The 22451-nt window shown below is 40.1% G+C and overlaps 1 protein-coding gene across 2 annotated transcripts in view; it reads right to left on the bottom strand.

The window, feature by feature from the left end:
• Nucleotides 1-5556: 5556 nt before the first annotated feature.
• Nucleotides 5557-22451, bottom strand: part of TEK (TEK receptor tyrosine kinase) — a 96002-nt gene continuing 79107 nt past the window's right edge. Inside the window, exons 13-23 of one of the 2 annotated variants that reach the window (XM_039880682.1) lie at nucleotides 22043-22342; nucleotides 20092-20243; nucleotides 18355-18565; nucleotides 15896-16006; nucleotides 13663-13853; nucleotides 13007-13120; nucleotides 11168-11238; nucleotides 10128-10168; nucleotides 9097-9193; nucleotides 7455-7554; nucleotides 5557-6588 (exon numbers count right to left, since the gene is read on the bottom strand). In XM_039880682.1, the coding sequence (XP_039736616.1) occupies nucleotides 6514-6588; nucleotides 7455-7554; nucleotides 9097-9193; nucleotides 10128-10168; nucleotides 11168-11238; nucleotides 13007-13120; nucleotides 13663-13853; nucleotides 15896-16006; nucleotides 18355-18565; nucleotides 20092-20243; nucleotides 22043-22342 (1463 nt within the window). In that variant the 3' untranslated portion in view covers nucleotides 5557-6513. Of the gene's footprint in view, nucleotides 6589-7454; nucleotides 7555-9096; nucleotides 9194-10127; nucleotides 10169-11167; nucleotides 11239-13006; nucleotides 13121-13662; nucleotides 13854-15895; nucleotides 16007-18354; nucleotides 18566-20088; nucleotides 20244-22042; nucleotides 22343-22451 lie in introns of both variants that reach the window. The other variant, XM_039880681.1, reaches the window with a different exon arrangement.

Genomic DNA, 22451 nt, shown 5'->3' on the forward strand with positions numbered 1-22451 from the left:
GGGCGGTAGACACTGGCCCTATGTGGCTCTTGAGCACTTGAAATGTGTCTAATATGACTGAGAAACTGATGTTTTTATTTTGTTTAATTTAAATAGCCACGTGTGGCTGGTGGCTGCCACGTTGTACAGCCACCTCTAGAACTTCGGGGGCCTTTACTGAGTATTTCTTTCAGCTACCCCTGAGAACTTACATTCACTTACATTCAACCAGAAAAAGGCTGGTTCTTCAGCACAAGAATACAGGTAAGGCCATTTAAATTTCATAGGTGAGTGCCAGCCTTTTTCGCAGTAAAGCTGATGATATTCAAGTATAGATATGTATTGCACACAGCAGTGTTGTCTCTGCATGTGACGGAAAAGCCTGGAATGCACTTCCATCTAGACCTTACCAAACTGTGGTAAAAGAGAGTGAGAGACATGTAAGAAACCTCTTCACAGGAATATCCTTCTGTCACCTGAGGCACCACCTTTCAAACTGAACTTTTCACCATAGCTTTCCTGTCTCATTTTTCAGGAATCATCTTATTCTGCTTGTCTCCCAGACCAGAAAATTACAAACCACTGTGTTTCCTTTATTCCTTTTAATCTCTTTCATCCAGTCATGGATTTTTCTATTTTTCTCTATTTCTACCTCCGCCTTTTTAACTCAGCCCTGCAGCCAGAACCAGTGCCTAGAAGGTAGCTGACACATTAAAAGAGAATTTAAAGTGCTTATAAACATGGCATAGCAGATACTAAACGTTAAATTTCCAACTCCTCATTTTTCAATCATTCTTTAAATTACTCTTGGCCTGAGGCTAATCTTATTCAATATTTTTCCAAATATAGTTCTCCTAAGGAGGAATCTAAAGTGGTACCTGACTTTTCAAGTTCTCCAATATCTGGCCCCTCTCCCCAGTATCTATCCTATCATACTTCAGGCTTTACCAAACTGCAGTGAAAATTGATTCAGCTTCTTTTGTAAACACAGAGGATTTGAACCTAGATGGGACCGAGTGCTTGCCCATGCTCCCTCCACAGGGACAGACCAGGAAACCACTGAGATAGAATTTGGATAAACTGAGGTGTGCCTCCCCCACCCTCAGCCAAGTCACAAGGTGGAAGGAGCATGGCCCTTCTAATACCCAGTCATTGTTGGACCTTCTCTGTACTTATGCTGCCCCCTGGTGGCACTATCATGGTAGGAAAGTGAACTCAGAAGTCACACTGCTTAGATTTGATTTCCTACTCTACTAACAGTTTAGGCAACTTTCTCAATCTGTCAAAGCCTGTTTCCTAAACTTTAAAATGAGGAATGAAAATACCAACCTTATTATGTTACTTGGCAAGTTATAGTGAGATAATCTATATAAAGTGCTTAGTGACTGATACATCATAACTGTTCCAAATTACTAGCAATTGTAGCATAGTTACTGCTGCTACAGTTATTGTTGCTGCTACCCTTATTTGGAAAGAGCTTCTGATAGGTTTTTCTCTTTAACAGTTAATTCGTACTTCAGTTGTGGACACGATAGTTATGTTTCCTCATCGCCTAGGCTTACCTCACAAAAGATTCCTGAAGAGTCTAGTGGCTGACTACGTACTGAGAATCATTCAGGATGATGGTAAGAACCCTTCTGCTTGTAATTAATATCAGGATCCTAAGTCTGACTTGACTGAACAAACCATAAGGTCCATAGCAAAGGTCTTCTGTCTAAAATGCTTATGGCATGTTCTCTATAGATTCTCTGAATCCATGGAGACTAAAGCATCTGCTTGCGTAAAAAGCATTACCTGCCCGTTGCTTGGTAGAATCCTGGGTGTTCGCGGCAATTACACTGAGAATAGTAGCCAGATAATTGTCCAGCAAGTTGCCTAGTCTTTGAATTTATACATGAAACTCGTTAGTACGGAGATCTAATTCCTTTCTAAATTTTGCTGTGTACCTCTTTTAATATGTGCTTTTCATTAAACCAAATGAGATTCTAAAGTTGATTAGGTCCAGGTTATCTCACCCAGGGTAGATTGCGTGTGTGTGTGTTGTTGTTAGAAGTATAGTTCAAATTCAGTAGGTTCATTATCTTGTGCTTGCTTTATACCAGATTGGTATATCTTGCTCTCAGAACTTTTTTAGTGACTTTTTGGTTTTTCTGATGAAATACACACAACTTTAATCAAGTACAAGTACAGCCACCAACTATGCTGTTAGTGGCATTGCTATATGCACAGTTTACCAGTGTCTGGCTTGGAATGGAGGTTAGTTACACTATATATTCATGTGTACCCATATAGACTCCACTTGTGCACAAGATAGAAAAGAAAGTTAATTTTGAATATGTTAAAATTGTTATAATGCTATGTTTCTAAAGATACTTAAGATATGGCATGCTCCTCTGATTATGTCATTAATTGTACAAAATACAGATTTTTTTTCCTGGTCTTTATTCTTTTATTCTAAGCCTGCCAGATACTAATACCATCTTGCAGAGGGTCTTTAATTTCTATTATCTGCTTTCTTAAAAACATATCTCAAAGTATTCCCACAAAATTCTATTATAAAATTTGTAATGTGTTCTATTGAAAACTATCTTGAACCATGGACATAAAAATTTCACTTAACAAAAAATAGCCTATTTAAAGCAAAATCTCCTAAAAGTTATATACAATAGTTTTCTCAGGGTAAGACACAAAGAAATGACAAATGTTATTAGAAGTGTTGGTCACCATACGATTTTTCTCAATCTCAGACATCTTTTATTCTCACCAGAACTGTAGGCTTTATATTTTGGGTAAATTTTATCTACTTTTTAAAATGTTGTAATCCTGCATTTAATGTCATTCTTTTCTTAGAGAAGCGTACTTTTTCTAGCATTCCATATTTCCCCCTTCTTGCCAGATGTCTGTCCTTCAGAGATGTCCACCACTTTGTTCTTGTATCTCCTTGGAAAAGAGGTATGTGGAGAAGGTACCAGTGTGCTGTCCACCAACAGCAAGGTAGTGACAGTGTGACAGGTCGCACTACACAGAAAACAGGAGATGTTTGTTTTATAATGATTTATATGAAACATCTATAAAGCAACCATTAGGGGTTGTTATAGATGTTAAGCAGTCATATTTTGGTAAGTGGCCAGTGTTGGTTTTGTTATAAACAACCTCAAGGCTTTGTTTTGAGAACATTCATGGGTAACATCGCAGATATAGTGATCTTATGTCTAATACATTATTTTGTATTTGGAGGTCACCGTTCAAGTGGAAATGCTGCCTTCTGCATGGAACTGGTCCTCTGGAAGGTAAAAGAAGATCTGAAAGGAAAGAAGAAATCACTTTCCCCAAGAATATTTGAATCGCTACTTTGTTGTTTCATGGATTCCTCTGGCATCCACTGCTGGCAGTAGAGTTTGGTCAATAATGGTATGAGGTTTCTTGACAGTTTCAAAGAAAGCAGAAGAGGAAAAGTGCCGTTGAGGTTTATTTATTACATTTTAAAGGTTAAATTGCCACAGTGATTTCCAAAGTTGTGACTGGGCGGTGTGGGGAGAAATTAAGTTGGTTTCAATTTTTGACTTACCTTCATAGGTAGTGTGCAAATAACAGTGGAAGGTGGTTTAAAGTTGAATTAATAGGTCAGTGACATTCATAATGGTGGTTTCTCAGGTTACCTACATTTTTTCTCTCTAAATACCTTAAACCATCATACTTCTTAGGAGTTACAGATTTGTTAGGTAAAGATTTTTTTAAAGTTTTTTTTTTAAATCTCCTTACAGGATATGTGGAAGTAAATGTAAACTTTTCAATGCACCCTATTAACATAAAGGTTTTGGCTGTTTGACTATTGAGAATGTGTTTTTATTCTAACTGGTGTGCTGTTACTTAATTTTAATTCGTATCAACAACTCACTGATTTTTTTTTTAAAGGCAGTGTCCTATGGGTCTTTTTTTTAACTTTTTTTTAATAATTTTTAATTTTTTTTACTATTTAGGCAAATTAACCCTTGGTTGACCTCACAGATTACAAGGACCTTGTCAGCTTACGGTCCCTTATTTTTTAAGTTTTTTACGCCTACAGTACCTGGTCTTCCTAGGTGGTCTCCTATCCAAGTACTAATAAGGCCTGACCCTGCTTAGCTTTCGCGATCAGACGGGATCGGGCTTGTTCAGGGGGGCGTGAATCTTTTAAACACAATAAGTTTTAATCTATATTCCCAATTCCTGAATTGTCTAATCTCTTTGAGGGGTTCTTTCTTAATTGCTCTTTGATAATGTGGAAGCTACATGACGTTATTCAATTTGACAGTTTACCTTTGGGTATAAGTCCGTGAATCTTCAATGTGAATGAATGCAGCTAACATGCAATAGAATGTCAGAGGTTTCTTTGACAATGATATAGGTGAGTCACAGAGTAATCAACAGTGTGGCTCTTTCAGAAGTAAATTAGTCACCTTCTGACAGTTGATAGTGGTGATATGCCCTCAGTAAGCATACCTCAGGTTTTCTGCCTTGGTATTGTGAATTTACAAGTAAATCGTAAATATACCTAGCCATCTCTTTTGTCAGGTACTTGATGTGAGATAAATGTATAATGATGTATACTATTTAAAATAATTAAAAATTATAAGCAAATTCAAACTATAATAGGAAAAAAATGTATTGTGCGTCCCAAAACCATCTGCAAAATTATCTGGATGTTTGAGATCATCCTTGTTCTTATTCAGTTCCATGTACATGCAAACCAAGAGTTATCACTCTATATCACTTGGGTAGAAAATAGAAAGAACTATTATACAGTTGAGTTCCTGAACACAGGTATGAACTGTGTAGGTCCACTCACTTACATGTGGATTTATTTCAACAAATACTAAAATGCATTTTTGATTTTCTTAATTTTCTTTTCTCTAGCTTGTTCTGTTGTAAAAATACAGTATATAATGCATATGTTGTTATGTGTTCATCGGCTTTATGTTACCAGTAAGACTTTAGGTTGACAGTAGGCTATTTGTTTTTTGAGGAGTCAAAAATTGTATGTGGATTTTCAACTGCACAGGGTCGGTACCCCTAAACTTCCCCTGAGTTATTCAAAGGTCAACTGTATTTAGACCTATTTTTAATGGCTCTTCATTTGAGTTTCCACTTGATTAAATAATTGGTATACCAGTACTCTTGCTTTTCGCTCTGTCTCCATGTGAATATGCTGTTGTGAATGAGGAGCCTTTGGGATAAATTTAGTTTTCTGGCCATCATTTCTGAATACATAGGTTGACTAGATGGCAGGGATATAGAACTTTATGTGATATGTTGACTATTTAACATCATAACAATTAAAAGGGAGTCCAGCCCTAAGCTCTGTTCTCATTGAAACACGACAGCACACTGCAAGAAGATGGACTAGACAGGTGGACACTTCTAGAAGTCATTCCTGAGCTTGTAAGCTTGACATGCCATGTCAAGCGGAATATGGCCACCGACTCTTCTACATACCTATTACTGACAAGTTGGAGGATGATACATTAAGATGTTTTTCTCTAAAGTATCACAAAAACATTTGGTAATACCTGAGACACATTCCTGCACAAAAAAATCTTGGTAGGCAAGACATTTATTATTTACTTACTATATGATCTCAGTGTAACATGTGCCTACAGTATAAATAGTAAGCCTATAACTGATCGAAACAGTTTTTATGATGTACAATACATGTAAGGATGTTAATTTGGTATGATTAATGTTACATGTCTCCCAAATATAACTCCAGCCTTCCTATTTTAATTTCTTAAAATACACAAATCAATGTTACCAAAAAAACTAAAACCAAATCCCATTAATTTTTTAAAACTTATTTATGTAAAACCTAAAAAGGTCTTAGGCATCTAAGGAATGAGATTTAAGTCTTTTTAGATATTTAACATTCTGACTGATTCGTGGGCTCTGGAAATACATGACAAAGTTTTCAAATGAGCCAGTGAAATTCAATGGCTTCTACAGATGAGGGAGAAAATTTAGGGATAGAAGAATCTGCTTTATATCACTTGGATTTTCAGTCTCTTAAATGTTAACCTATGTCCTGTTAGAACTTATACATTTCCCCCCACTTTTCTTACCTGTGCTATCAGGGTCAGTATTAAGTCTGTTAACAATATTTTACTTCTCTACAGCAAAATATTTCATAGCAATCAATATAAATGTAAATATCAAAAATATCTAGGACAGTAATGAATTATGCATTACAGTAATTGTACTCTCACACCTACCTTTAAAATCCACATATTTAGAAAAATATATTATTGCATATGAAACCACAAACAGGCATTCTAATTTCAGCACATTCTTACTCAAAACAGTATATACAGTTCTATTAGAGTCAGAGTGTACTATAAATTCACACACAGGGGTTTTTGTGATGAAAGTCCCAGACGTACAGCAATATATATACACTTCTCTATTCTATGTCACCTCTCTTGGCAGAGGCTCGCATGCTTCCTTGGCATCAAGGATGTCTCCTGCTGGAGGGGAAACAATGTTAGATGATGATGGTCTGTCCTAGGCCGCTTCTTCAGCAGAGCAGTCGATCCCTGCGTAGGTAAACTTCTCATAAAGCGTGGTATTCACGTAGGTCTAGAAGAACAAGAGTGATTCAGAGACACGGGCTGCCTCAGTACTGCCTCTGCTGGGGGCAGTTACGGTAAATACCCTGGTTTCCTTGGCTTATTTCGATTTAAACACTAGGTACTTGGGGGACAGTTTTCTGTCCTCAGTTCCTCTTTTGTATTTGACAGCTTTCTTCCTGAAATGCATCCCTTGACTCCTGCCAGTCAGATTTCATCCTCTCGCTTTGCTTGGTTTCTGAGCTTCTCTTTCTCACTGTCCTCATTGGTCCCTCCTGAAAAGTTCCACTTCTTTTAGGCTCCTCCCTCTGTCCACTTCTCATCCTCACTTTTCCCTGTGTGATTGCACCCATATCTCTGGTGCAGTTACCACTTGGGCTCTGATGACTTTCAAAATGTATTTTCCTAAAACTAGATTAGTCTTTTGAACTCAATACATTCACATTCAGCCACCTAACTTCTAGGAGTTTTCTATGGAACTCCTGGCCCTCCCCCCAGTAGCCTGTAGACCAGGCTCTGTTGTCTACCTGCTCTGTGCCCTTGAGCAAGTCACTTTTGCCTCTGAGACTGTTTCCTCATCTATAAAATTAAAGGGTCAGGCTACATGATTGATAAGATTTAAGATTCCTCCTAGCTCGAATAGACTAATTCTAAATGTTGTTCTACTGTGTATGACTACATCTTGTATAGACATCTTATTTCCTCCAAAATTGTAATTGTCTCAGAGTTGGGGACCACATCTTTTATGTCCCTATAATACCTAAGGCTATGTCAAGGAGAACCTGACATAATTGAATTATATCAGCTTTCTATTAACTACACTGGGCATATGAGAAATTCGAATGAAAATGCCCCTGCTTTGAATGCCATACTCACCTTTCGTTCTTCTAACATCCTGTTTAAGGACACCAATATCTGGGCAAACGAGGGCCTCTCATAGGGCTTCTCCCGCCAGCATTGTCTCATTAGATCATACCTTTGAAAACAGAATTAAAGGGTTAACTCTATGCCTGTGCTAGAGTCCCGGGCATGGCCAAGCATAGGGTATGCAAAAAAGAGAAGAGAATATTACCATTCAACACACAATCATTAAGCTTAGCCAGCAGAAGACAAAGGTGCAGCACCTAGAAAGTGTCTGTGAGGCCTCCTGCCTCGCTAAGTCCTCTTTCTTCTCAGTGGACCCAGTGCCTGCCACAGGCACCATTTCTTCAGAACCTTGGCCTCAGCTATTCTGATCATCTGGGAGGAGCTGAGTCATGTTTCTAGGGCAGCATTTATCTCCCTTGGGATACTGCATCCCTCAACATGTTAGAGTTCTGTTTTAAAAAATGGCTTCACGCTCAAACAAATTTACAAAACGCCACCTATTGCATTTCCCTCTGGGACTGGCGTCAAATCCGGGGAATTCCTGCCATTAAAAACAAACAAAATCCCGGTTTAACCAGTTTTGACATGATATTTCCCATACATAATTGACCACAGAGCTTCTTTCCCCGTATCATTTTTTTACATCTTGCACGTTCCATGAACATAGTTTGGGAAGCACTGGTCTAAGGCACTACTTTCTCAAATTTGCCTGGAAGTACTTGCATTATTAAAATGCAGGTTTCTGAGACCCACACACTAGACTACAGAACCAAAACGTCTGGGAGTGAGGCTCAAGATTTCACAAACTAAACAAATGCCTCAGGGGAAACTACGTACACAGAAGGCCGTCAACCACTGGCCTCAGGGGACAGATTCTAGAACAGTTTGTACTTTACCGGAATTTTCATAATGAGTGAAAAATCTCACTCCTCGTGGAATGAATCTTAAAAGGTGGGATTTTAGGGACTGTCCAGTGCTGATGGTTCAAGTATATTTCATTTGCCTAGGTTGGAATAGTTTAAGTCTCTTGTCCCAGGAACATAATAGCACCCTCTTTTACTCTTGGCAATGGCTCAGCATAGACAGTAAGTTATTTCTTCACCCTAGAGCCTTTCACTCTTCAAATCAGGCTAATTAGGCAGCTTCTAACCTCTGCTAAATTCAGGGAATTCTGGTATCACTGAAGTTTTTCATTTTTCCCCTTGGAATAATTCTTACTCCTGGAAAATGATCTTAGTAGAATCAAAATTCTATGAAGAAAAATCTATCTTCCTTAATGTAACAGCTCTGAAATCATTATCCTCAAAGTTAGCCTCAAGGCATTTATTTATTCATGAATAATTTCATCAATTTGTTTCAGATCTTTTCTGCATTTGTTGACCTTCCTCATTTCAACCTTCCCAAGAATCATCACCTTAAATGTCTCCCAATTTCACCATAAATATCTATGCCTAGAAAGCGATTCTTACCTGCTCATGCGTAACAGTCTTAGTTTAAAAAGCCTTTTTTTCTAGCTATTTGCAATCTCAGTGTCTGTGGGTGTGTGTATACATATAGGTATATGTGTATGAATTAGCTAATTCCTTCATTAGCGGCAGTCTGTCCACGAAACACGCAGCAGGAGGGTTAAATAAGATGAGGCCTGACTTACACCTCGTCATCACAGTTTAGGGGCTTCTCCAGTCTGTAGCCCTGGGGCAGCTTTTCGTAGAGTTCTGCACACGTCATCCCGCAGTAGGGGGTGCCACCTGGAAGACAGAACCGGTGTTGCCCTAAGGCTCCTCTGGTGCTGGTGCAGAAGGCAAAGTCTTCTGCCCAGGGGCCAGAAGCCAGGAGCCTGGGAGAAAGATGGGTGTGTCAGGGGGTGCACTGAGCATGATCTTGCTCTTTGAGCGAACCCACTGTATGTCAAAGCTGGACTACAAACCTACAAAGGATAAACTACAGACCGTACTGCAGTGTGGCCGTTCCTTCAGTGGAAAGATCTACTACGGGGTTCCTGACTTACAGGGCTATTTTTCTTCCCCAAGTCTGTCTACAAACAGCACATCTGTACCTTTTCCTTAATTAGAAGTCTATAGTTATGCAATTCCTATTGTATCTACAATTTTAATTATAAAAGAAATATGTTTATTGTAGAAAATTTGAAAAGATAAAAAAAAAAACATGAAAAAATGCAATAGCTTTTGTTACCTTTCTGTGTAGTCCCTTCAGATTTTTAAAAGTGTAATATTTATAAAACTAGGACCATGATGTATGTACATTTTTTTGGCATGTACATTTTCATAGGCTATTAGCTTTCAAATTATGGCTCTTATTGGTTGTATAATGTACCATTTTTAAGTTGTGGAAGTAAACCTGCAATAGCTCTATGACATCTTTGCACCATCAGAGACAGCTAATCTATATCAGATATCCGAGTTCATGTTCACCATGGTTGGTGGGTGTGTTGTTAGTATAGTGGTTGTTAGTATCGAATATGACATAAGCTGTAGGGCTTTCAAAAAGAGAAATGTGTGAATAAAACACACTTATACACTGAAACTCATAAAGTTCTCTTTCCAAGTCACATCTGGTGACACCACATACAAACGATACCCTTGGAATTACACAGTGAGGGAGCACAGGAGGGGCCTGGGCCTTTTGCCTGGAGTTTCACCTGGGAGAGAAACGGATACTCACCTAAGCTAACAATCTCCCACAGTAACACTCCATAAGACCATCTGTGGAAGGGAAATAGAGAAACCAATAAACAGGTGGAACAGTCAATTCTCTGCCTTCAAAACCAGGATGACTGGTCCTTTGTAAGGAAAGAAAATATTAAAAGTCTGCTCACTGGGATAGGTCCGTGCACACAGCCTGTGTTTATCTCCTCTTAGGCCTATGGGAGGATTACATCAGGGAAATAGAGCTGCTAGAGCCCCCCCACCCCATCCAACTTACTTTAGGTAGAGAATGCAAGGTGGTACTGTAGGAAGCAGGTGAAATTCTAAGCCAGACAGATCTGAGTCCCATCTCTGCCACCTGATACTCATGTGACCTGGGATATGTTACCAAAACCTTGAGGCTTCTTAATATATTATTCTGAAAGTGGAGATACCAATCTTCCTCAAAGCTATGCAGAGATGACATGGGATAACATAAAAAACACCTTGCCCACAGTGAGGATATAGTAATTGCCAGCCTCTTCATCCCCACGCATAAGCGAAACCCCCTGGACAAGTCTCCTCCTGAAAATAGCGGGTGTGGGCAAGACGGCCTAAGTCTCAATCCCAAAGCTTCCTTCACCACCAGCTTGAGACTTGCCGCTGTAGGCAGCAAGCAGAGGTGTCCTCCCCTGTCTGGCCTTCCTGCCACTTCCGACCCTCAGCAGCCATTCTGGGCTGCCTTCTCTGATCCAGGTCCTGTGCACAGAGCTGTCTGGGAAGTGGGGCCACAGGCAGGCTGGCATGCCCCTTGCTCCTCTAGAGATCAAGCATTCACCACTTGCAATCTCTCCTCGACAAGCAGAAGGAAACCTAAAGCCTGTCACCAATGATTTACACTCTGAAAACTGTTAACTCTGTGGCTTCATTTATTTTATGAATTCATTTCCTGGGCTTATTGATTAGTTTTATTCCCCAGAGGGACATAATATTCTTGCTTCTCTTTAAAACCTCTCTCTCTAAAAATACATCTTTTTCTTGGGAGGAAAAACCCTCAGCAATAAGAGGCTGACTCACACGTCACTGTTGGTTGTATATACGCTGTAATTTAGTGACTCGATCGCCATCCAACGCACCGGGAGCCTTCCCTGAAAAGAACAAAGAGAGACTCCACTTAGGCAGGTCAGAGCCCCTCACAAGGCTGGCAGCTTGCTCAAGGCTGCGGCTCACTCAAATCCACAGGGAACCCTATGTGGGCTTCAGCAGAGTCAGGAGCTCTTGTTTTGTATGTGTTCCACCTACAACTGTGTTTTCAAATTCAAAGACATGCAAATATTGTAAGTTCTCGTACCTCATGGGGTCTCTACTGCAGTTTTATATAAAAAAAAATGTGTGTGCGTGCACGCTCGTGTGTGTGTGTCGTGTGTGTGTGTGTGTGTGTGTATGTGCATTCTTGGTATTAAAATTGATGCAGAAGCCCCACCCCAGAACAGATGAATCAGACTATCTAAGAAGTAAGACTTAGCAACTATAGTTTTTAAAAGCTTCCCAGATGATTCTGAAGTTCAAAAGAGTTGAAAATCTCTAACTTAAACAATAGGCCAAAGAAGGTAGCCATTCTGCCCTCTGGTGGTGTCTTTCTGAACTGCAACCTTCTTGCAGGGAGCTTGTCCCTCTCCAATCTTTTCTCCTTTTCTCCCCTTTCCCTCGCCCTGTGCCTTTCCTCCCCAGACCCCATGCTGCCATGGAGCACTTTACCCTGCCATTAGGAAGCAGAGTTAAACCCTGACCAGTGTTCTGCCCCTCTAAGAATTCCTTCTAATTTTTCCAAGACTTCAGAAATCCCTGCCCTTGATGAAATGCCAAGCAAACCAGTGTTTGCCTTAAGGATCTGAGGAGATCATCCAAATAAAATGCATAGGTTGTGGAGATAAACTATGTTTGTCCCTCCACCCTTTCATCTAGGGTACCACATCTCTCAAATGCAGGAGCAAAGCAAGGAAAAGGGTTCTGTGAAAGAAACAGGTGGCCAAGGAGGAGGGAGAAGAGCTGGAGTAGATGGGTGGGTGCTGGGTCTTGTTTCTTTAAGACAAGCTCAGCCCCCACCTGGAGAAATACCTGCTTTGAGTGGGGCAAATTCTGAAAAGCTTACGGAAAAAGTATTGCCTGGAAATCAGACCTCAGGGAGGCACAGAAATAAGCCCCCAGGGCTGGTCTGTGCTGTCATCTCTAAGAGCCTAAGGGGCCCCACTTCAAACCCTTATCAAAAAAGGGAGTGGAAAGATCCAAAATGGTTCACTGTGATCTTAACTGCACAAATGTGTGTGCTTCTGGAAGGCAATAAGTAAAAAATAAAAATAGAAAAATAAATGTGTCCAGGTAGTGAACTATGTATGGGTCATTTCTTTTTCAAAACATTCTTGAAAATTATTTCTGTGTCATCTTGTCGGTCACTAAAATAAGTATGTTGAAAAGAAAGGAAACTGGAATTTCAGGATAAATTCAGAAACCTGAGCCTTGTGGAGGCAATTTGGTAGCTACAAGGACAAAAGGGGCCTCTATATCATATGAAAGCTGGAGTCATCCCAGGATAGGGAGACCAGGTATTGTTCATCAGACCTAAAGGTTTCTGAGTGAGACACCTAAGGGTCCGGACGGCATCCAGACCCAAGCCTCTGCACCACTAGGCTTGCATGTTCCATTACTTGGCCACATGTGACAGTGGTAAATATGCACCCTCCAGTCCTTTTAGGAATCAAAATGTAGTAAGGATGTTTGCTGGGCCCGGGCAGTATCTACTGGAATATATGGTCAGATGCCTCGATCATGGAAGAACAATGGTCTTCTAAGAGAAGCGACATCAGTAGGGGGAGGAGCCTGGAAAAGATGCTATCAATATCTCTGTTTTCAACTTACCATCGTCTTTTTCACATAAACTTCTTGACCTCGGGACAATCCAAAATCTGCTATTTTGGCTACATAGTTTTCACCAACTAAAATGTTCCTGGCAGCCAGATCCCTGTGAATAAACTGAAATTTGAAAAAAAAATCAAGTATTTTCAGCATCATATTCGCTTTTTCATTTCATTTTGTTAGCACAATGCCTTAGGGGCAAAGACTTTGGGAAATAGAATAGTGTGAAAATGAGTTTTAAAAAGTCACCTAATCCAGCTCCCTTAAAGTTCCTCTCTAAAATCCTGTTAATGGGTTCTGTCAAATGACCCACCACATCTTGAGAGAAGCATTTCAGGGAAAAAAACACAGGTTGTTAAATCTTCCTGTTGCCATTTTAGTCCTCCACTACTCAGCATCATTTGGAGCCAAATGAAGCTAAGGTCAGTTAAAGCACCTCGCCAGACACATATGATGCAATTCACTAGATAAATATATATTGTCATGGTTGGGCATTAACATCTATATAAATAGATGGACTATTAACAAAGAGATTAAAATTAGGGAGATTATAAAAGGAATTAAATAAGAGAGGTGACTGAAAAAAGTACAGTTACCTAATCTGATTCTAGAGAGAATTTCTAAGGAAAGATGTCCAAAGCAACGTCCTTACAACAAACCTGTTTTTGGCTCAAGTAGTCCATCCCCCGGGCCACATCTGCCGCAAAATGAAGCAGCTGTTGGGAGGATAGTGTGGAAGCGGTGCTGTTGGCAATGGCAAATGCCGGGTCGGTCTCCAGCACTCGGCTTTTGCGTAGGAAGTCCAGCAGGTTTCCATGGGGAGCATACTCGATGGCAAGGTACAGGTAGCCTGTGGGGAAAGGGAGAAAAACCTCCTTACTAGTGGACCTAAACAGCTTTGAAGTTTCTGAGATGTGCTGTGGTCCTTGGAATTGCATATAAAACTTCGTTTCATCTAAAAGTACCATCAGTAATCCTGGGGAAAGGAGGGAGATAAGTGTCATCCTGCAATACTTAAAGGGTGTCATGCTTGAACTCAAAGTTCCCCTCTTTCTAACCCCCTCCCCTTTCTTATCAAATGTGGACTAACAAGGAGGGCTTCTTGAATGCTTTCACCTACTTACTAATAACAATAGGAGGGAATCAAAGCATTTGCCTCCAGAGGATCTAAGACATCTAGTCTATGTCACCTTTTATTTTTTATTCAATACTAATTGAGAACTTAATATGAGCCAGGCATGCTATTCCAGTCAATCTCTAGTTTTTCTTAAGGTTATTTGAGAAATAACAAATAAATAAAAACAAGAATAACAACAAAAACCCAAACTGATTAAATACCCATAGCAGCAAAACCCACAAGTCATAACTTTCTCCTGCCTTCTATTTCTCCCTAAAATCCACACTAAGTCACCAGACTGGTCAGCAGAGTCTAGTGTCAAAGATTGTATTTTGCTTACAGAAACCAGAAAAATATGACTTTTAGGGGGGAAAAAACAATAGTTCCTAGAAGAAATTATGGTCTCTTGTCTTATTTTTATTCCAAATGGTTTTTCTCTTTTTCTTCTTAATAAAAGAATACCTTCTTTGATAAAAACATTGTTCTTTAGAGCCAGCAAAAATCAGAGTGGTTTTACTGTCTTTCAAAGGTAGTTTTTTTTTGTATCCCACTTTTTAAAATGTAAAGTGTTGAATGATTTTGAACCTAAAAGATATTCTAATAAGTTGAAATTCTGCCCCCAGAAAGTCTTATAGTACTGAATCCTGCTGTGCTAAAAGGAAAGACATACTTCCATTCTGGTATGAATGTGCTTTCTCACTCGCTTATTGAATTGTAAATTTGAAAAACCAACCAATTATATGCTAATGTGATGATAGAGCACAAGTTTAAAAGATGTCTCTTTTTGTGTTGTTGGTTTTCATTTTTTTAAACTTTCATCTACTGCTGTCCTGTGTTATTGTTTTCAGGAAACTATTCAAAAATAAATGTTATTACTTCATTATTTAACCTAAGGACATGATCTGGCTTTCAGAATTACACCCTTATTGGATCACAGAATGATATATTGTATGAAGCACTAGTATTTTTAGTTTAATAAACTGAGGAAAAGGAAACAGTCTCTTCTATTGTTGGTTTTGTGCTGCAAAGTCAACAAGAGGTTGTCAAGTTTGTAAATAATTACTTTGTGGAGCTTTTTAGTGGGAGAAAACTTTTCCAGGAGAAGTTATGTTTAATCATAGATTCAGAACTACAAACCCACGTAGCATGCAGAGATAAACCCATAAAAGTACTCGATAAATATTTGAATTAATAATAGAAGTTGAACATTAAAAGCATGTGAGACATAGGGTAATTGTAAAGCCCCAATGTAATTTGTATAGGAAATTGTACAATTTGGAAATAACAGAGTTCTGTTAGATATAAGCTTGTTATTATTATTTTACCTAAGTATTATCAGTGTTTTCATGTTACAGTAGATTGTTGGCATTCAGACTATCGGTTGTTTGGGTTTGGAGGGAAAGATGAGAGACTAGGAGAAGAAGAAGAGACGCACTTCACTCTTCCTGGTGCCAAGGGCTCCTGCAGTCTACCTAGTAGTGGCAGCTGTGAAAATCTCTGGATTAGCGAGCATAGAGGCTTGTGGGGGGCAGGGATACCTTTGGGCAATAATGGCTGAACACATCAGAGGGCAAATGATCCAGCCTTAGGTCTTACCTCCAAAAAGATGCCAAACCTTAGCACACTGTTAATGGAAGTAGACATTTGGATTGAAACTGCAACTTAAAAAAATAGATAACGTTCTAAGACTATTATCTTTTCTAATTTCAATATAGAATGTGTTTGTTTTAAAAAAAAAAATCTCTGGTAGGAATGACAAGAAAAGAGCATCTTACCACGATGTTCACACGCTCCCAAGAGATTGATGATGTTTGGGTGATGTCCAAGTTTACAAAGGACCTCCAATTCCCCTGCAAAGTCCCTGTGGTCATCCTTGGAGGCATATTCTGGGAAGAAAGTCAAGAGTTACGATCTCTCTTCATTATTCCTCTTCGGAAATAACTGTCCCTTCCTGCTCACTGGGACCTTCAGGTGCCCTCAGTCACCATTAGGTCTGAAAAACTGTAGAGAAATCAAAAAGATTACTCTGAGGAAGAAAACTGTCACTGTCAACATGGCTGATACTTCTGTGTCGTTGGGGGCTGTCCTGTGCATAGTAGGGTGTTTAGCAGAATCTCTAGCTTCTCCTCACTAGATACCAGTAAGCCAAACAAAAATGTTCCCATACGTTGCCAGATGCCTCCCACCCTTGGTTGAGAACCACATCTCTAAAATGTTCTCATCGGAGCCCTAGAATACCCAGGGCAATGACTCGATGCAGAGGGAGCTGCCGCCACCTGTAGACTCTTTCTCTTCCAGCTGGGTCTGCTGTCCAGAGACAGATATGCTGAGGAATCAGACCAAATTTCATTGACACATCACCAATAAAGCACACACCTGACTTTATTCAATAATTTTAACTTGCTTGCTTTTTCACAAACCAGTCCTATGGTAAAAACTCAAATCTCAATGACTTTTTTATAAAATTTGCTTGGTAGTCAGGAGACTGACTTGCATTTGTTTTTATCCATCCTGTCTCTTCACTAGCACTTTAATCAGAGGGAGAATCACCAGGCACCCACCAGGCTGCAGGGAAGGCTCTTTGGTTGATGCACAAACCAGTCGGCCTTGAGTCGGTGACAGTGTGCTGTTATCATTTTCTGCAAGATAACATTGGAGTGCTGGAGTCTGTGTGCATACCCGAATGTGCTTGGAAGTGATGAGAATATTTCGTATGGGCTAAGGGTACTTGTAAGACTAACTAACAGGCAATCCCAAGTCAGATACCTTGTTCATACCATAGGAGCCTGAGGGTCGATGTCCTCGGAGTATTTTTAAAATGAAATTGTTTTTATAACAAGGTTGTCCCTTGACTTCAGGAACTGCCCTCGTTTGAATGCATCACTCTCCCTGTAGAAATTTTCTGCCCTGGTGACATTAAGGTGTTTTCCCTCTTCACCTGGGCGTGACCTAGCAGTCAGGCTCAGGTCAGAGCCCAATACAAACTAATTTAAGAGATTCTACACCCTCTCTCCTCTCACTGTCCTTACTGCTCCCCCAAACTCCTTGTGGCTAAAGTAGCAAAACCAAAAAGGGATTTCTGGCTACTAAGCAAGGTAGGTGTGAGTGTACATGAGTGTGAGTGTGTGTGTGTGTGCGCGTGTGTGTGTGTGCGTGTGCATGCACCCGCTGAAACATTACTATCTCTAAGCATAGTTAATATTTTGTTTATATTGTTTTGTTTTCTGAATGGTGTTTTCTAACAATGCACAAAGCAGCAATGATTAAGATTTAGGGTGAATTCTCATCTGAGGCTCAATACTGCAGGGAAACCCCATCCGTGACGTTGGTGTCCTTATTACGGACCAGCCCAACAAAAAGTTAATTATGTCCCCAGCTCTCATGCACTGCTGTCCAAGTCTGACAACGGTGCAGCTTCACAGTCAAACTTCTGTTTCACACATAAGAGAAGATGGTTAGTAGAGCCAGGGAGCTAGGCATTCTGCTTTCTCAGAAGACGTTCATTTTCCAATCTTGTTACATGCATAGGCATCAAGCAGTCATGACTAGGAAAGACTTAGTTCTTGTGACCTTCCATCAGTGGTTTTCAAACTTGTACAGAAGAATCATTGAGAAAGTGTGTTAAGAAAGTGTGTTAAGAAATTTGAATGTAGTAGAACTGGGGGTGGAAAAGCCCAAGTGCATGCATTTCTTACAAGGTCTCCAGGAATTGTGATGCAGATAATTCATGAAGACAGTGGTTTGCAAAGTGTGCTCTCCAATCTCTCAGCATCAGTATCACTTGGGAACTAATTAGAAATGCAAATTCTCAGGCCTTGAATCATACTTACTGAATCAAACTGTGGAATGGGGCCCAAGAGTTTGTTTTGTTTTGTTTTTAAACAAGGCTTCCAGGTGATTCTGATGCACACTGAATTTTGAGGACCACTGCATTAAAAGAAACAATACTGCTCCCCATAAGTTAGCAGTGTGTGACAGAAAATCTGCATTCTCACATCCCAAGGAATCAACACAGTGGCATTTAAATAGCTCGTGCCTTCATATTTACATCCTGATCCCTATCACAGGCTGACCTCAAAGGAAACATCACCTTCAGTTGCACATAGCAGCTGTATCTGACATCATGCCAATGTTTTGCTTAGAGAATGCAAGGCCGTAGAGGAAAGATTCAACAGGAAGTCAAGTTTTCTCCCCACCCTACTGAAATGCTGACTCGATCTGGCTGAGCACTGACCTTTCATCCTCTTAATGGCAGCGTCCATCCGTAATCCGTCCTTCTTGATGCGCGCCTTTAGAACCTGGCCAAAATTACCCTCCCCAATCACATCTTGAAATTTTATGTCATTCCAGTCAAGCACTGGATAAATTGTAGGATCTGGGTTGTTTTTGGCCTTCCTGTTCAGGGCCAGGGTTCCTGAGTTGAACTGTACAGTTGGTTCTTCCCTCTGAAAAAATAATTTTTTCATGGTTTTATGTCAGGGTTTTCCATAATTCTAAGGTACATAATACCTCCTGGTTTGTATCCATACCAGATGAAAAAAAGATATGTCTAATTCTAGAATGGAGATGGAAATAGGTTTTATCTAACAAACTCATTCTGATGAACTGGTTGTCCAATGAGCTGTATGGGCACAATTCTGGGCCTCAGTGGGGAAGCACGCCATGATCGATTAACGATGTCTACAGAGGGCCGGGAAGCTGGGCTAACAGCATGTATGCCATGACATGGCATGTTCCCGAGTTAGTCACCCTTGAGTTTCCACTTTGCTGTAGGATGAGCAAGTGTTCAGTTCTATTTGGAAAATAACTCAACAATTCTATCCGAGGAAGTCACAGGATGTACCTCAGTGAGGGCTTTTCTAGCATCACCTTGGTGTATTCTTGGCTCTCGCTCCCTCTCTCCCACCCATCCTGAGGCTTAGAATCTCCATGCACACTCTGGAGCAGAGTCTGGCCCCAGGATGACTGCTGTTTAGAGCAGAGTTCAACAGAGTGTCTCCATTCCTCCTGAGTTTAAGTGGCTGCTGATGGTATCATGGCAAGCTCCTTCAGGGCTACCCACCCCTTTCTGGTCCTTCCTCACCCGCAACAGCCTGAGTTGGGCCAGCTCTTGCATGGAGTCAGATAACAAATCTAATCTTGACCTCCACTGGGGGGAATCTCGAGGGCTCATGTACACGAAGATGTACTTCATTTGGAATAAGCAATTGTATTCAGTGTTTTATATACAGAATTGATAAAGTTGGGTACTATCTAATTTTACAGAGCCCCAAACCACAAACTAGAGAAATGTTCGGGCTGCAGTATACCAAAACTATTCCAGTGGGATACCTAAAGGTTAAATATGATTTTGTAACCATTGCGACTGGTCAGATTCCTAGATGAAAGGAAAAGGCTGTGCCAAGCACCATGAACTATGACTGCAGACCACATGGTACACAGGAATAGGAGATGAACACATGTATATATAATGCTTATGTATATAAGGGATGATAGGATTGAGGAATATATTAGAAGTAGGAAATAGGAACTGGAAATAAGAAAACGTGGGGGAAACTTGTCTAATGCAATACACCGTTACCCACCACCCTGAGGTCTGGTTACCCTCATGTCCTTCCTTACCAAAAATGTTTAATTCCTTATTTTGCAAGATTACTCTCTCTGGTGACTTATCACTAGAATGGTTATACATCTCATTTTGGCAGGGCAATAGTCCTGTATAATGCCTGGTTTCCAGCACAATTATTAAGAGCAACCTTTTCACTCTCAAAATTGTTCTGTTTCAGACAGGAAATTCCATAGTTATGCTATTATCTCCCATTTAATAGTGGAAGCCAAAGAGAAGATGAGACTTGCTTAAGGGAAATATTTGCTTTACAAGTAAATTTCCAGGTCCACATCTTTAAAGTGAAGGTTCTGCATATGTGCACACTTGAGCTTATTAACTAGTAGGAAGAGGAGACACTACCACATTTTGGAAGGCTTGGGCCATTCTTCTTTGGACGTTTGCCCTCTTCAACTGCAACATGATCAGAAAGGCGAACAGCACTGTCAGGCAGGTCATTCCCGCCGAGCCAAGGATAGCTATAAGCAGCATCTTCCCACCTCCGAGTTCTGCTGGTACTGTGCAGGGGAACACGGAGAAGCAGCAGGGTTAGTTTAGGTAGGGAGAGGTGCCAAGACCACCTACGGGAGAAGTCCCAGTGGAATGTAAATGTAATGGCAGCCCTAGCCCTGCTACCTAATTGTTAAGTGACCTAGGACTGCTCATTTATTTTCTGAATCTCGATAGAGTGAGTCTGACACATGGGGTTGTTTTAAGATCTTTTAGAAAAAAAAAGTGCAAAAGTGTTTTTTAGATGGCAATTGCTAACCATTAGTTGTCGTTTGTTCAAGTTTTACTTCCAAGTAGAGGCCCAAGCAGATGCATATTGTTGAATAACAGTGAAAATGACTGACTAGATGTATGACTTTGGGAAAGTGACTAAACCTCTCTGCACAACTTCCCCACCTAGAAAAGCTTTATAATGCTAAGAGCTTACAGTCTGTAAGATTTTTTTTTTCTTGTTTTAAAGAGCTGATGGAGAAAATCTAAGAATACCAATTGGAGAAGAAAAGAAAGAAGAAAAGAAGGAAGAAAGGAAGGAAGGAGGGAAGGAGGGAGAGACTAGGGAAGGGTGTAGGGAGGAAGGGAAAGACAGAAGAACAAAACCATTAAATTTAGGGTTTAGGTCTAATCCTTCCACTTCAGTTCCTTATTTAAATTCAAATAAAATTAAATTCAATATATCTTTATGAAAAACAGCTCATAGAGCATGACCCCATCTTCTCACAAGTATTCTTTTGTGATCATCTCTCTTTCTGATTATCTCTATGCATTATGCATAAAGAAATGTCCGGAATAAAAGGGTGAGGGTTTTTGTTTTATGTCTCGTTTTTTAATTTTTATGTTTGTATTTTACATATAGATAAACACTAGTAACTATGAAAATGATGCATTCATTAAGGGCGTGATCTGAAAACTACAACTTTATAGTTGGCAGACTCACCATTCCTTGGACATTTCAAAAATGTTCCAAAGAATCGGCACAGAAAACAGCTTGTTCAGTTGAAAATTTTAAACCCTAAGTAACCCTCAGGAGAAGCAAGAAATTTTTAGTGCTATACAATTTTCTATAAAAACAAACTAGTCCAAATTATAAATTTGCAGACATCGCCATTTCTGTCTAAATTCCCTTGCACACATCACAAATGCAGAGGGCTAGGAGGTGCCCTTTCAGATAGACTTCGAAGGGAAGGCAGTCCACATTCTGCAGCCTCCCTCCACTTCCAGCCCCTCCACCTTTGTTCATTTAATTACATTGGACAGATTTTATCAATCACAAACACTGGTCAGAGCATGCTTGGCGATCTGTGGGATCTCTATCTCAAAGAGCTTACTCTGCCCGGGGTGGAGGTTAGTGGTGGACATGCAGACAGAATAACCTGGATCCGAAAAGTAGAAGAGAACTCAGAACAGCATAGTGTCACCTAAACTAAAAGAGAAGCGTATTCTGAGAAAGAATGGAGTGTGGTGCTTGGAGCCATCTGCTGAAGCACCGCACAGGCCTGACCCCACTAAGCAGATTCCACGTTGTTCTTTCTCCACAGAATCAAATTCATATTCCTCAGAGCTGCGATTGCTGCATAGGGAATGCTGACGGGCTAACTTAGTCTGAGGTTTATTAATAGAAAATGGAGCAACAGGATCTCCTTCCCAGGGGCATTTCCATTTTAAGGACCTATCTAGAGATGGTGAAGTGTGTCAGGACAAATGAATTATATCACATGACACAAACACAGGGTAAATTTCTAAAGACAGTGGTGCTTTTCTGATACTCTTCAGAAATAATCCTATGTAAATACCTATCTGCTCTACCAACCTTGAGACTCGGAGAGAGTTGTCAGTTCGTGAGAAAAGGTTGGGTTGCTTGACCCTATGTTGTTCTCTGCAAAAATGTCCACCTGGTACACTGTTTGAGGCTCCAGGCCCTTGAGCTGATACTGGGTGATGGTGGCATTTTTGATCTTCACATCAATGTGCTGGTCTTCATTCTTGCCCTGAATCTTGTAACGGATGATAATTGAAGATATAGAATAGCCATCCAAGATTGTCCAAGAGATCATGGCTGTGGAGTCTGTGATGTTGGAAATCTTGATGTTTTCAGGTTGAGGTGGTAGAACTTGAAATTAAAAAACAAACAATAATTCACTTAAGATGTATTACCATCTCTTAGATTATTATGCTTTTGAGAGAGAGCTAATATTATCTCATGAACTGTGAATGGCTAA

The sequence above is a fragment of the Pteropus medius genome, unplaced genomic scaffold (assembly GCF_902729225.1).
Source record: "Pteropus medius unplaced genomic scaffold, Ma_sr-lr_union100, whole genome shotgun sequence".
Taxonomy (NCBI): domain Eukaryota; kingdom Metazoa; phylum Chordata; class Mammalia; order Chiroptera; family Pteropodidae; genus Pteropus; species Pteropus medius.